This window comes from Populus euphratica, unplaced genomic scaffold, assembly GCF_000495115.2.
Source record: "Populus euphratica unplaced genomic scaffold, PopEup_1.0 scaffold91.1, whole genome shotgun sequence".
Classification (NCBI taxonomy): Eukaryota; Viridiplantae; Streptophyta; class Magnoliopsida; order Malpighiales; family Salicaceae; genus Populus; species Populus euphratica.
The window spans coordinates 182003-196631 of NW_011499917.1; the positions used below are offsets into that span (position 1 = coordinate 182003).

The following is a 14629-nucleotide window of genomic DNA, read 5'->3' on the forward strand; positions in this document are numbered from 1 at the left end:
TGAATTAAATTTAAAAAAAAAATTCAAAACAATGTTATTTTAGTAAAAAAATCAACAAGTTACAATTAGATTTTTTAATAAGATCAAACTGGGTTTTTTTTTACCTTAATTTTTTTCAACCAAGCCCAATTTCAGCCCTAGGTCAGCCAAATCTCAGGACAACCCATCAAGCCTATCCGGGTTTTAAACCATGCAAATTTCTTTCTTAATTCTCATCACAATCTTATCATCCTTGCAACACATCATTTACATTTCCAATTTAATATAACAAATGTTTAGCTCATTTTAAATAAAAAAAACAAAAAGAAGCCCACGAGCCTTTGAAAGGAATACTCTAAACGTGTGGGCCTTTTTTTTTTCTTATTTAAAAGGATATATAACCTATCATTCATTTTTTTTTTCTAGAAAAAAACAGGTGGGCAACACCTCACTTGTCAGCTCAAATTTCAAGAACTATAATGATGTTTGAAAAATCAGGATTACGAGTGTTTTACTAAAAAAAATTTTTAACTCATTTAAAGTCAAAAAATACTTTACAAACACCTTATAATATGTACAAACCAATTTAGCAACATAATAAACCCAAAAAAGGCTTAAATCAAAAAATTAGACTGAATAGATCTTTCCATCCTCGAATTAGATATGTTTTTTAGGTAATATCAACACTTAAAACAATCATTATAAGACTCTTATCATCAAATGAAACTTTTTAACATAAATTTCAATTATTTTTATGATTAATATGTGTCAATGATGATTTTCTCTCTGAATGTTGAAATCTAATGGGCTTATCTCTCTCCTCTCACTAAATTTTTTTAAAAAAATTAGAAAAATAAAGTTTGGTATCAAAATTGAATTTTTGACACCTAAAGATTTAGGACCAATAAACCAAAAAAGATTTAGGATCAAAATAAAAAATTTTATGTGAAATTTGAAGTTGTCACCTATTTTCTTTGCCTTTTTTAGTATGGTCCTCTCTTTCAATTCAACCTTTTCTTGAAAAAAATAATAATTAGGTACTCAAAAAAATACAATTGTGTAAGAATAAAATTTGAGGATCAAATTAAAAATTTTAAAAAAATTAACTATTGTAATCTATAATGATTTGTTAAAATGGACAGTCTATAATAGAATCACCACACTTAATTTTTTTTATTTTTAATTTCATAATTTTTGAATTACTTTGTTTCTAATGGTGGTTCATTTGGCCAAGGCTTAAAGAAATAGTGAATTTAACTTTAAGTTTTGTTAGTGTGGAAATCTATTATTAATGATTGTGAATGAATGGTAGTGCATGAAGTAAGTATAAACTTGTTGGAAATTAATCAAGAAAATATATTCTTAAGGAAAAAAAGACTTGATATTTGATGAGAATGATTGTTATGAATAATGTAGAAAGATGTGGAAATACTTGAATGCTCATCAAATTGATAAACAATGGATTTAACATTTAGCTTTCAGTTAAAAATAGAGATCGTAAATGAAGGAAATTGAGACATGTTATGAATCCTTCATGGGTGTTCATGGGTGTTATAGTTAAGTGTGTTAACTTTCAATTGAAATTGATTTTGCTTAATTTGAAACTATAAAACTGCAGATAGAAATAAAATTAAGACATGCTTCTTCATGGGTGTTGTAGTTAAGTGTATTGGAACTGATTTTGTTTAATTTGGAGATATAAGACTCTAGATATGAATAAAAAAAAAGAGAAAGGTTAAACTAAATTTAGCAAATAGATTTCATCAAACATATTTGAAATGGGTAGTTTTAAAGGTGTAAATAGTTGAATTATATTTTCTTCTTTTCAGAACAATTATAAATATATCTTATCTTTTCAAAAAGTCAAACCACATTTAAAACTACATTCTAGAAATCTAGTTATAAAAGAAATATTAAACAGTGTTATGGATGATTGGATCAAATAGGCTAGAGTAATCAACTTCAAATTTATTTAGGATTTTTATTGATGTAGAATTATATTAATGACATATAAATTATAGTGGAAGAATCTATGTTGTTAAAGGAGAATAAAATTATAAGCATGTATTTTGATATTATAGAATAAATATGAATATGAGAAATTAAATGATTTATAAACTTTAATAAGAGAGTTAGCTAAAGAAAAATAATTGGAAGTTTAAATTAAATAAAGATGGATTAAGATTTTATGAGAATTTACATATATGATGGAGTTTATGGAATATTAACAATGACTCCTCATGTTTTATTCAAGAAATATATCTCGAGCGAAATCATTTGTATTTAGAGGAGCCACTCAGTTGGAAGAGCTAGTAGGTACATTAGACCTTGTCCTTTTAATTTAAATGTTTTATTTGTTAAATATTAGATTTGATAATATATAGATATAATGAAATCAAATGGGACATGCATAAATTATTAATGAAATCGAATGGAATATGGATAAATTGTATAAATTATTGATGAAATCAAATGAAATATGGATGAATTGTATATAGTGATGTTTAATGAACATAACTTAGGTTTGTTATATTACAAGTTAGTTGTGCAAGTTGAAAAGGGTCAAATTGAAATTGAGAAAGGAAAATGTCTTAATTAATATTTAATATTTATAATATCAGTTACTAAAGATAAGATATAAATTGATAGATGATGATCAATTATTGGTATTTAAAAATATGACAAGTATTGATGTTTAATGCTAAACAAATGATGATTAAGGAAATATATATGATTTGATACTTGATTTCAAAAAGATAATAATTAGAGAAATGAATTTTGGTATCTAACAATCAATTAAGCCATTTCATGACCTAAATCATAAGTTTAATAAGTTAAACAACATCATCTGTTCTTTTAATTTTATTTTGTTTGTTTAATATATTTTGTTCCCTCAAGTTAAAAAAAAAAAATGTGATTTTACTTTTTATTATTATTTATTTTCTTTCACTATCCCCTTCCTATGGGCTTATCATTTTTTTTATTTTAAAAAATATATTTCATACAAAAAATAAAACACATATATTTTGTTATTATATAAATTTATTAAATGAAAAATAATCTTCATGATTAAATTTTTTTTTTATTGAAACTAATGATATGCATAACTGGCGTCAAGAGTTTGGTTGGTTCATTTAAGTTCACTTGTTTTTTTTAAAAAAAAATAATTTTTTTACTAATTTTATTATTTAACATTGAATAAATTAGATATTTAACTTTATAATTTATTTTTTTCAAGATTATTTTTACAAGTTTCGCACCACAAGACAACCGGGTTGATCTAAATAGAACTAATGTGTTTTTATTTTTATATTAGATAAAAATACCATTTATTATGCAATTAATTTTAAATTTATAGTTAAAATATATTTTTATTTTAAAATACAAATTAGCAATATTTAAATTTTGAAAAATAAAAATTATTTTGATCCGTGACATAGCGCATGATAGTATGCTAGTCTTATCTAATGCCTAATTACAAGATAATGCTAATCTTAATGTAATTCAATTGATTCGCACTGATATCATTATTATTTTAAGTAAGCTTATGGTTTTAGATTCAAACCAGAAAGGTAGAAAAAACAAAAACCCGTACAAGCTGAGCACCACTCGAGCCCGCGGGTATGAAAAACAGTCTACAGATATATTTCTTCTCTCTTTTTTCAATTTCAATTTAGATATATCATATTTATATTTATCATCACTATAATTGATTATGTGTCCTGCAGTGATTTGTTTATCATTGTAATTAAAATTTAATTTTAAAGTCAATTGTTTGTAATCGCAATTAGCTTGTACTAAATTTCCTGTTTTTAACATTATAATAAATTCACCGATATTTTTAATAATATAATAAATTCACCAATATTGGCAGTCACATAAATCCAGCAATGCAAGACCCTACTAAATTCCTTGTTTTTTCCCCCCTTCAGAAATTCATCCACTGTTCTAAATTCCCTTTAATGGCTCTTCCAGACCCTTTTTAGAGCTGATATTTAACCTTTTATTTTCTCTGAAATCATAAACAGAAAAAGGCTGTGAAAAATACCAGCTTCAAATCTCTTAAAAGATAAATCATAATGTTTCCACGTTTGTTGATTTTAAAAAATTTAATTTGCTGGAAGAACCATATATTTAAAAAACTATTAATTTAAAATAAAAATAAAAATATTGAAATATTTTTAAAAATATTTTTAAAGCATAAAGAGAAATAAAGAGTAACTTAATTATTTAAGTGGGGAAGCTTATTTGGTTGAGGCGTGAAAAGACCGCTTCAAATCACAAGTTGTGTCCATCCCACTACATTTACTGGTCCTGTGAAAGGAAATGAATTTGTTGGCGCTTTGCTAAAATGATTGCCTCCACTGCTGTCATCTAGTGCCTTTTTAGTGTATCTGATTTTGCACTGGATTTCCGGTAACTATTGATTTTTTTATATATAAAAAAAAATTCATGCATTTCTGAATTATCTTAATATTAAAGATTAGTAACTATTGATTTTTTTTATAAAAAAAATTCATTCATTTCTGAATTATCTTAATATTAAAGATTTAATATATTTTTAAATAAAAAAATATTTTAAAAAACAATCTCAATCACAATTCCAAACAAGCCGCTAATAACATGAAAAATGTTTGAAAATCTGACTATGCTCATGCAAAACAAAGAAAACAACTAGGGTAAACACGTCTTTCTGCTTCTAAAACTCATTAGAACATATAAAATTTCAAAAATCACCAGTGAGTGTTCTGCTTTTGATACTGGGATTGTAGACAGCTTAAAAGCCATTCTTTTCTTTGCAAAAACGGCCTACGTGTTGGGCCTATAGCTCGCCCTGGCACCACCATTAATGGGCTTGAATGACTCAGCTCTGTTTATGCAAGGTGCCCCCAGTCAAACTCTGGTCCCTTCTCCGTTTATTAGAGTGCTCTAGGACTCAGCTTTTCACTTCTTTTATTTATTTATTTTACCCGTGCTCGCTGATGATCAGAATTTTTTTAATAAAAAAATAGTATATATAAGCTTTTTCATGCGTATTTATACATAAAAAAATTATAAGTATAAAATAAAAAAATTTATACATGTACTTGATTAAATAAATTAAATAAAAAAATTGTAAAAAGATAAAAAAATCATTGATAGTAAATAAAAATAAAAATAAAAAAATCGATAAACATATAGTAATCAAGTTATCTAACCTTGTAATACCTGTTTTTGATTTAATTATGTTAGATAACTTTGTTTATAAAAATTAAATTTTTATTTAATTAAATGATATATATGATGAAATTCATTTAATAAAATAAAAAAAATGTTATATAAGGTTAAGAATATTAGAAATATTATCTAAAAATAAATATTTTTTATTCATATAAAACATAAAACAAGACTATAGATAAATTAGAATAATTATTTAAAAAAACAAAAGCATACAAAATAACTAAAAAAATAATCATCATTTAAAAAAAGATATATAAATAAAATAAAAAAGAAAAGTGATTTTAATAAATAAAAATAAAAATAATTTAAAAAACACATAAAAAATAATTACATAAAAAAAATCAGTCATTGTTTGGTGTGGCAAGCCAAACCAGCTCACCGACTTATTTAGTAAGAGCTTGCGTGTTTATACCCTTGATTTTTTTTTTTATTGCAAATAGGACAAGTAACATTTTGTTTGTCTTATTATTTTGAAAACAAATTAAATTATATAACATGTCGTCTAAAATCAAGGTCAAATGTTCTTTGACCCATAAATTTATTTTTTAATTTATTTTTTACTTAAATACCTAGAAAATACTCTAGAAATCTTATTAAATGGATTCATTGGCTTAAAAAACCACCTAAAACATGAAATCAACCAGAAATTAGAAATTTTTTTGAGCTCGTGTGTGTGTTTTATGTATTTTCAAGGTAAAAAAAAAAAAACCTAAGTTGAGCTTTTCTCGTTTTATAAAACTATTTAATACAAAAATTAATTATTTTATTGGTCGAAACCAGTATTAACAATATTTTTTTCTCTATTATTGAAAACCAACAACTTTCTTTTTTCTCTCTCAACCCAAGAAAAAAAAGGAAAAATAAAGTTTTTGATTAAAATTAATTTTTTTAAAAAAAACTTCAAAAAATTCCAGGGAGAATTATTATAATTAGGACTAAGTTTAAAATTTTAAAAAAATATATCTAAAACACCACTCATCTTCTTCGCCTGTTTTATTTTAGTCTTTTGTTTTTTAATTTTATTAATTAATTTTAGTTATATTAGCCTCCAATTAGGTTTTTAAAAGATAAAATTAAAAAAAAATAATATAAAAACTCATGGGTATAGTAAATCCATAATGCATATGAGTTTTAGTCCACAAGGTATAAGGGAATAATATTTCCCAGGATTTATGATTCTTGGGTAATTTAAAACTACATGTAACAAATATTTACTCTGATCACTTTACTTTATCACCCAACAAAATTATATCAGAATTCATGACTATATATATAAAAAAAAATATAAACTATAAGTGTAACATTCTTAATTTTTATCTCATTTTTTATATTCAACATGCTCGTAATTAATAAAATCTTTATAATTTTTTTTTTGTAAATCTTGGAAGCATTTCCTCTATTTGATAATGTTATCAAGTTATTGATATCATCAATTCCCATGTCAAACACTCTTTTTATCACATAATCCAGTCAATATGAACATCTTGTCAATAATCATCCCACACATTTAATTATATTCATTTACAGTTACTCCTTGTACCTATTATATATCACAAATATCTATAATGTATTGCTAATTATCTTATGGAATTATAGAAATTATAACTATATAATTAAAGGAAATATAAAAGCATCACATTCCATCTAATTAAAAGTTTCAACTAATTAAATTACATGCCATGAAAAATAAACTAGAAAGTTATTCATAAATTCAACATTTTATATCATTTTATATCTTAATACATTAATAAAAAAAGGACTTGTATCACTCCGTAAACTATAGCAAGAAAGAAACTGCAAGCATAATCCACACTAATATGGACAAGTTTGGAAAGAACTTGTAATATAAAACATGTGTATAAACATATAATTAATAAGATATAATGGTTGCTTTAAGAAGATATTTAATATCATGATTGTAATTTCTTGTGTTGATTAAGTAATATAGGCATTAATATACATCAATGTCTCTTTTATCATTGAAACACAACAAAAATCCGTTTTATTATCTTTTGATTATTAATAACAAATATTCATAATATTTTTTATGATTTGAATTGGTGGTTTACCATATCAGCAAATATATTTATAATTATTAACTTTTCCATCCCTTAAATGACAACTCAATCTATATTGGTTTCAATATTTGTGATATTATTAATTATTATTACTTGATAATTAATTTATGTTAAAAATGATATTTATCATTATTATTAGTCACTTTTTTTTTAAATATCTAATTTATGCTGATATTAATAACTTTGATATCATTAATTACCTTGCATGATAATTAATCCATGTTAAGAATGATTTTCATCTTTATCATTTGTCATTTTCTTTCTCAAGTGACTAATTAATTTAAGCCTACATCAATATTTTTAATATCATCAATTACTATTTTCTGGTAATTAATCTATACCAACAATAACATTCATTCTTATAATTAGTTATTTTTTTCTCAAGTGATTATGTAAATTATCATAATATTACTATCATTTATCATTTGTACTTTAAATTACCAATTTATTCTCCACTTCCCTTCTTATAAATCATTTTTTTTCACTATGATTCATCTATTATAACTAAGATTATTACTATTTTCATAAATACAATTATATTTAGTTTAATTAAACCCCATTAATTCATCAAATTTATCTAATTTCATCACTTAATGCAAATTTGTACAATTTCCTCACTTATATAATTTTTATTCATGTTTCTAAACTTGATTCTAACAACAATCATTCTTAAAATAACAATTCAGTCCTTTATTCTTTTAACCAATTTTAATTGTTACACCAAGTTATTGTTCAATCCACTCATTAATGTCTCTTGAAGAGAATTCTGGTGTGTCCCCCCACAGATTCTCCTTGCCACCACTGCTAATCTTTCAAACACCCTTGACTGCCCTCACTCAATCCTCTCTTGTCTCTTCGTTTCTTGTATTTTTTTTTTAAATGGAAATTCAGAAATAAAGACAAAAAACTAGGGAAATACCAAACCTATCCCTGCAAGCAGGCACTGGTTCTCACTGTTCGATCTGCTCATATTTCGCCTCCAAATATTGCCTTTTGTTCCTCCTCCGCTATCTCTCACAGTCCTCGGCCATCCATAAAACAGAAGTCCATTTAAGGTCAGCTTCTCTTCTCTTCATTTTCTTTACTGTCACAATCGATTTTTTTAATTTCTTTCCCCTTACACTTTTTTCTCTCATTATTTTTACTTGATTTTCTTTTACCTTTACTTTCTGATTCTTTGCTGCCTTTAATCCCATATCTGTTACCATCCAATCAGCTCGTAAGCTTATGGTTCTTGATTTTTATGCTCTGTTAATTATAGATCTGTTTCTTGTATTTTTTGAGGTTCTTGAGAGTATTTCTTTGTTTCTTGATTGCATAGATCTTGTACTGTTTGTTTTTTTTGGTTGCTTAGATGAAGCTTATTAACTGCATTTTTGTGCATTTATCATCTGGGCTTCTTTCAAATTTGTTAGATTTTCATTTTTTACACAGTCTGGGTTCATAAAAATGGGGAAAGTGAAGTGTTTTGTGCGTGTTGGATAGTTTTTATGTTTCTTGCATCCATTTTGGCATGTGGGCTCTTGTAAATCTGTTTCTTTTCTTTTTGAACATAAGTTTGGCAAATATTTACAGGTTTTGCAGTTTACATTTTGCTTCATTTCATGAGATTTTGGTAACAATTGAGAAGATTCATGCTATTTTTTTCTTCCTTTTTCTATGGTGATTGGAAATCGATTACTTATCCAGATTATGATTCGTGAAATTGAATGGGTATTGATCAAAAGGAAGCAAGTTCATGCTTTTACAGTTGAAATGAAGCATGGTTGTATACAATGTAGATAGGGGCAGTGGTATTGGTTGCATTTTCTTCCTTTTTTTAATGAGTTTGTGTGTGTTGTTGGTTTAATTTGTTTTGTATTATCAAATCAGCAGGATTGTGAAGATTAAATTGGATGGAGGGAGTTGGGGCTGAGGGTGCCTCGGTTGCATCGCCTGTTGCACAATGGGGACATGATGTTTGGAGGATTTATCAGTATTATCTTGATAAGAGCACACCTCATACGGTCTACAGGTGGATTGGCACTCTTGTTGCAGTGGCTATCTACTGCTTGCGAGTTTGTTATGTTCAAGGGTTTTACATCATTGCCTATGGGCTTGGAATATACATACTGAATTTGCTAATTGGGTTTTTGTCACCACTGGTTGATCCTGAAATTGATCCTTCAGATGGTCCTTCGCTGCCGACAAAGGGTTCTGATGAATTCAAGCCCTTCATTCGCCGACTTCCTGAGTTTAAATTCTGGTAATGAAAACAATTTTGCCAATCGTGGCATTTAATCTTGTAATTACCCCCATGCTGTTGGTATGCTTATCATTTCAGTTGTTCTGTTGAGTAATTGCTTCCGTTGATCCTTATAACCTGATAAATGATTCCCATGAAGTCATGAGTGATTCACTTGGACACTTGGCAAGATGCATTGGTGGTTGTCATAGTTCTTGCAGATTCTCGTTTGCTTTTACGAATTAAGTGGTTGGAAAGCTAGATATTTTTAGTTGTTTGTTTGGTTAAGTCCAGATGTTTCTCTATCCCAAGCCTTTTCTCAACTACTTAGGTCTGCTTTTGAAGATCCATCTTTGATGCATCTATGCATGCCAATAACCTGCTGTTTCTGCCATTACGTTCAGGTACTCCTTCACGAAGGCATTCGTCATCGCATTTGTTATGACCTTCTTTTCCATGTTTGATGTTCCTGTCTTTTGGCCTATTTTGCTCTGTTACTGGATTGTTCTTTTTGTCCTTACAATGAGGCGCCAAATTGCGCATATGATCAAATACAAATATATTCCATTCAGTTTAGGAAAACAGGTGAGTTTCCGAGTGCTTTACACCTCTATTTTTCTCTTCCACGCATCCACCTTATATTCACACATCCAATAACTGTGGTTGCTGTAACTTCCTTTCTTATAGTAGGACTGCTTATGTGAGATAACATTCTGGTTTCTTTGGTATTTAACAGAAGTATGGTGGTAAGAAATCTTCTGCAAGTAGTAGTGGCTCCCGCGGGGACTAAAGCTTGGCTGGTTGATAGGCAACTAGAGAAGGACCAGATGGAAGGAAACATTTAGACATGAAGATTCATGACAATTGATTTTTCCTTTTTAAGGGACATGCCTTCATGTTGTGATGGACTTTAATATGCACTTACGAACCTAAAGTTCAATTGTGCCTTGGCATTTTATGATGGCAGAGTGCTGATGTTGCAGAAGTGAAACTTTATTGTTTATATAGAACGAAGAAGGTTCATTTACGATTCTGAGAATGAATATTGTCTTTGTAAAGTGCTTGATTCCGTTGTATTAGTTCGCTCTATGGTAGTCATGAAAAGTGGCACTGTAGCCATTAGTGCATGCTTCTGTAGTACTGGAAGTTATGACAGACAGATAGTAGTGGACGACGCTGTTTCAAGTTAACTTTAAATTCGAATGGTTTATCATATATTTTTTTTTTCTGGGTCAAGCGCGTGTTCCAACTGGTATATTTGGAACGAATCGCATTGGGTGATGCTGAGATTTCTTCCGTACTTGCGTTAATACGTAAAATGTGTTGGTATATCCTCTCTTATTTTGATAGCCTTGACTGGCCTGCAAGATCCATCAATCTTTGCTTATGGTTGAATTCATTTCCTCATGCAAGGAATTAAATGTTTTGTCCTTTTCCAGCTGCCTCTTTCAATCTCAGCTCAGTGCATGCACCTAGGAGTCTGTCGCCTATCCGGGACGTAGGTTCGGCTTTGAATTCATCTACCCCCTCACCCTTGAGCCCTTTATCATGGCGAGGGTGGAGATTAGGCACCTCTGCCAGCCCTATGTTCATTGGTTGAAGTTGCCCAACATTTTGAGATCTTTGTCAATGAATCCAAGACTATGGAGTCTCGACACCACCATATAGCATATAAATCTTTGGAGTTACATTACTACTCGGCCAGGCCCAATTCGGTGAAATCAGTTTAATGACGAAAGGACAAGGAAAGAAAACAAAAAACCCTCCTTAGACCTCTAGGCTCTGTGCCTCTTCTCACCTGCCACTTCCTTTCTTCTGGCTTTCTAACCAAAGAGACAGTGACCCTCTAAAAACCCATCAAAATATTCTTCCAAGATATTAACAGAAGAAAACAAGACTTGGAAAGATGCATTGACGGAATTTTCTGTAGAGAATATGGAATTTATACAATAACCTTTCTGTACAGAAAATTCTAACAACGCATCTTTGCGCACGCTTTGGGTGGTTATAATTGCGCGAGTATCAGGTGTTACAATTCTTGAAAGAAAGTAGATTCACATAAGAAAACAAGATTTTGTTGCATTGCATAACAAACGCCAAAACAAAGTATATTCGAGGTTAACCTCTGCTCTCCATATTTTCCTGACAATTTGGACCGATTTCCCTTCTTTTACGTCCTTTTTTCTGCTTAGGCATTTACATTTTGGGGATTTTCTTTGTTTCTTGATTCCAAAACTCTGACTAGATTGATTGGGATATTGTGTTCATTTTTTTTTTTATATATTTTAGTTACTTCAGCGGAGCTTAGTAACTACATTTCGGTCCCTGGAAGGTGGTAAGTGAAAGATTTTTGGGCTATTGGTTGCTTTTATGTTCCTTGCATAGTTGCATATATTTGTCATCTGGGTTTCTGTGTCACTGGTTAAATATTGATCTTTAAAGGATTTTTTCTTTAGTATATTTTGGTGCGTTTGTGTGATTCTATAGATATTCGTGCCTTCTTGTTTTCAAATAAATGGGTGTGAAAGGTGGATTAGATTGGAAAGTGGAGAGCATGCCTGAAGGTTTTTGATTCTTGAAATTGATATTTCCATGAATTTGGAACATTTACATTGAATGTGAAGCTTGAATTGAAAGAATATTTTTCACTTGCAAGTTTATATAGCCATTAAAGCATTTCCACGATCCTGGTACGTGTATATCCAGGGACATGTTTTTTTCTGCTTTATAATGCTTGTTTGATTATCTTTGAATATGCGGATTTGTTATTCAGAAGCATACATTGGTGTACATGTTGGTATTTGTTGTATCTTGTGCATTTCTACCTGTTTGTTTGCTGGTTTGATTGGTTCTAGACTGTAAAATCTGCAGGTGTGAAGATCAAACCTAATGGAAGGATTTGGGGATGAGAATGCCTCAGTGGTGTCACCTGTTGCTCGATGGGAACATGATGCATGGAGGATGTATAGATTTTATCTGGATAAGGCTACACCTCATGCTGTCTATAGGTGGATTGGGACTCTTGTTATAGTGGCTGTCTATTGTTCACGACTTTATTACGTTCGAGGGTTTTACATCATTGTTTATGGGCTCGGGGTATACATAGTGAATTTGCTAAGTGGGTTTTTGTCACTTCTGGTTGATCCTGAACATGAACATGCAGATGGTCCTTTGCTTCCGACAAGTTGTTCCGATGAATTCAAGCCACTCATCCGCCGGCTTCCAGAGTTCAAATTCTGGTAATGAAGTATCTATGTGCCATTACGGTATTTAGTCTTTTTGTTATTTTCATCGTGTTGATATTAATTATCGAGTAATTCCTTCCACCGTTATCTATAACCTGATAAACGATTTCAAGTAGACATTTAATAATTCGATCATAAAATATTCTCTCTTAGTTTTATATTTTACTCAGTCAGTCGGCAGGAAAAATGTTGAATGTTGGAGGTTCTCATAGTTTCATACAGATTCTAGATTGCTTTCAAGAATCAAGTAGTTAGGGAGCTAGTGAACTATGGTAGTTTGTTTGACCGGGTAAATTACCACCCGAACACTTTCCCCAGCACCATAGGGCTGCTTTTGCGGATCCATCATGGATATATCTGTTCCTGAAAATAATCTATTGCTTTTGCTGTCATGTATCTAGGTACTCCTTCACAAGAGCATTCATCATCGCTTTTGCGATGACATTCTTTCCAGTGTTTGATGTTCCTGTCGTTTGGTCTGTATTGCTCTGTTCCTGGACTCTTCTTTTTGTCGTTACAATGGGGTGCGAAATTAGAAACTTGATCAGATACAAGTGTATCCTATTCAACATTGGAAAGCAGGTGAGCTTCAAGTACTTGCATCTGGAACAGCTTATCATGTAGTAGGATTACTGGCACATCAGATTAAAAATTTTGGTTTCCTTTTGATCTGACAGAGATACAGTGGTAAGAAATCACCTGCAAGTACCAATGTTTCCTGCATGGCCTGAAAGCTTGGTTGGTTCATGGGGGCACTAAGACAAGGACGAGATGGAGGAACCTTGTAGACGTTAAACGTTTTCTTCTCGAAGGGCACGCCTTCATGTCATGATGAGCCTTAACTTGCACTTACACATGTAAATACCAGTTTTGCCTTGGCTTTTTTTAATGGCAGACATTCTGGTTTTATCAATAAATTCGCATGATTGCCGACATTTTGGTTTCTTCAACGAGACTTGAATCCAGTGATCAAGGACTTAAATCTATGGGCGTGTTAAATGGTCCAAGCCCAATCTAATGAAACCTCATTCCTTAACAATCTAAGCCATGACTTTGAATCCAGTTGGCTTAAAATATATCCATATATAATTCTGTCAACTTTTGTTTCTCTGGAAGGGAGAGAGGGACCCTTGAAAACCCTACCTTAAACCTTCCTCCCTCACCCCTCTGTAACACTTTACTCTTACCAGCAATTCTCAGAACCGAAATCTCCCTTCAAAATCCCCCCCAAACCCATAACTCACAATGCGAAGAGTAAAGGGAAAGCATCGTTTGGATAAATTTTACAAATTAGCCGAAGAACATGGTTACCATCCCGTGCCTCATGTAAACTAGTTCAACCAGACACCAATCCTCACGCGCCGCACTCGACCTTAGTGCTGCACCCGGTGGATGGATGCAAGTGGCGGCGGAGCGCGTGCCTCTAGGAAGCCTTGTTTTGGGCATCGATTTATAGTGAAAATAGCGCCTTTACATGGGGCGGTCTCAATAGAACAGGATATAACTAAGCCTGGGTGTAGAGATAAGGTTAAGAGAATTATGGGAGTAAGAGCTTTTGATTTGGTTTTACATGATGGGTCTCCTAATATTGGCGGTGGTTGGGCTCAATAGGCTATGACTCAAAATTCTCATGCTATTGATGCTGTTAGATTAGCAACTAAGTTCAAGGCTCTTAAATGACGCGTCAATCACCTGCGATTTTTGAAAATTTTTATTGTGGTTTTTGAATTTTTATTTTTAATGATTTGATTTTTTTAAATTTAAATTAGCTTTTAATTGCATTTTTTTAGGAGAGAGGATTGTATTGAAAGATAAAAGATTAAAGTGAAAATTTGAGATAATATGGAGGGTGGATTGAAAGTTTTGTTAAAATATTATAAAGT

General features: G+C 30.3%; 2 protein-coding genes across 4 annotated transcripts; both read left to right on the forward strand.

The window, feature by feature from the left end:
* Positions 1-8094: 8094 nt before the first annotated feature.
* LOC105134693 (protein RER1A-like) lies at positions 8095-10713 on the forward strand. Of its 2 annotated transcripts, none has more exons than XM_011039203.1 (4): positions 8095-8332; positions 9150-9522; positions 9906-10086; positions 10238-10713. In XM_011039203.1, the coding sequence occupies exons 2-4, from the start codon at positions 9173-9175 to the stop codon at positions 10289-10291; spliced, it is 585 nt and encodes a 194-aa protein (XP_011037505.1). In that variant the 5' UTR covers positions 8095-8332; positions 9150-9172; the 3' UTR covers positions 10292-10713. The 2 variants fall into 2 exon arrangements, with proteins under 2 accessions (XP_011037505.1, XP_011037504.1); XM_011039202.1 differs by having other exon boundaries at positions 9153-9522.
* A 109-nt stretch (positions 10714-10822) lies between these two features.
* Positions 10823-13515, forward strand: LOC105134691 (protein RER1A-like). 2 transcript variants are annotated; one of them, XM_011039200.1, is made up of 4 exons: positions 10823-11836; positions 12373-12740; positions 13148-13328; positions 13424-13515. In XM_011039200.1, exons 2-4 carry the CDS (start codon positions 12391-12393, stop codon positions 13475-13477), a joined length of 585 nt encoding a protein of 194 aa, XP_011037502.1. In that variant the 5' UTR covers positions 10823-11836; positions 12373-12390; the 3' UTR covers positions 13478-13515. The 2 variants fall into 2 exon arrangements, with proteins under 2 accessions (XP_011037502.1, XP_011037503.1); XM_011039201.1 differs by having other exon boundaries at positions 10823-11833.
* The last annotated feature ends 1114 nt before the right edge of the window (positions 13516-14629 follow it).

Coding starts and splice junctions, on each gene's coding strand:
- LOC105134691 (XM_011039200.1), top strand. CDS start 12,391: ATGGAAGGATTTGGGGATGAGAATGCCTCAGTGGTGTCACCTGTTGCT. Junction 12,741..13,147: donor CTTCCAGAGTTCAAATTCTG/GTAATGAAGTAT, acceptor TCATGTATCTAG/GTACTCCTTCACAAGAGCAT. Junction 13,329..13,423: donor TATTCAACATTGGAAAGCAG/GTGAGCTTCAAG, acceptor TTGATCTGACAG/AGATACAGTGGTAAGAAATC.
- LOC105134693 (XM_011039203.1), top strand. CDS start 9,173: ATGGAGGGAGTTGGGGCTGAGGGTGCCTCGGTTGCATCGCCTGTTGCA. Junction 9,523..9,905: donor CTTCCTGAGTTTAAATTCTG/GTAATGAAAACA, acceptor CATTACGTTCAG/GTACTCCTTCACGAAGGCAT. Junction 10,087..10,237: donor CATTCAGTTTAGGAAAACAG/GTGAGTTTCCGA, acceptor GGTATTTAACAG/AAGTATGGTGGTAAGAAATC.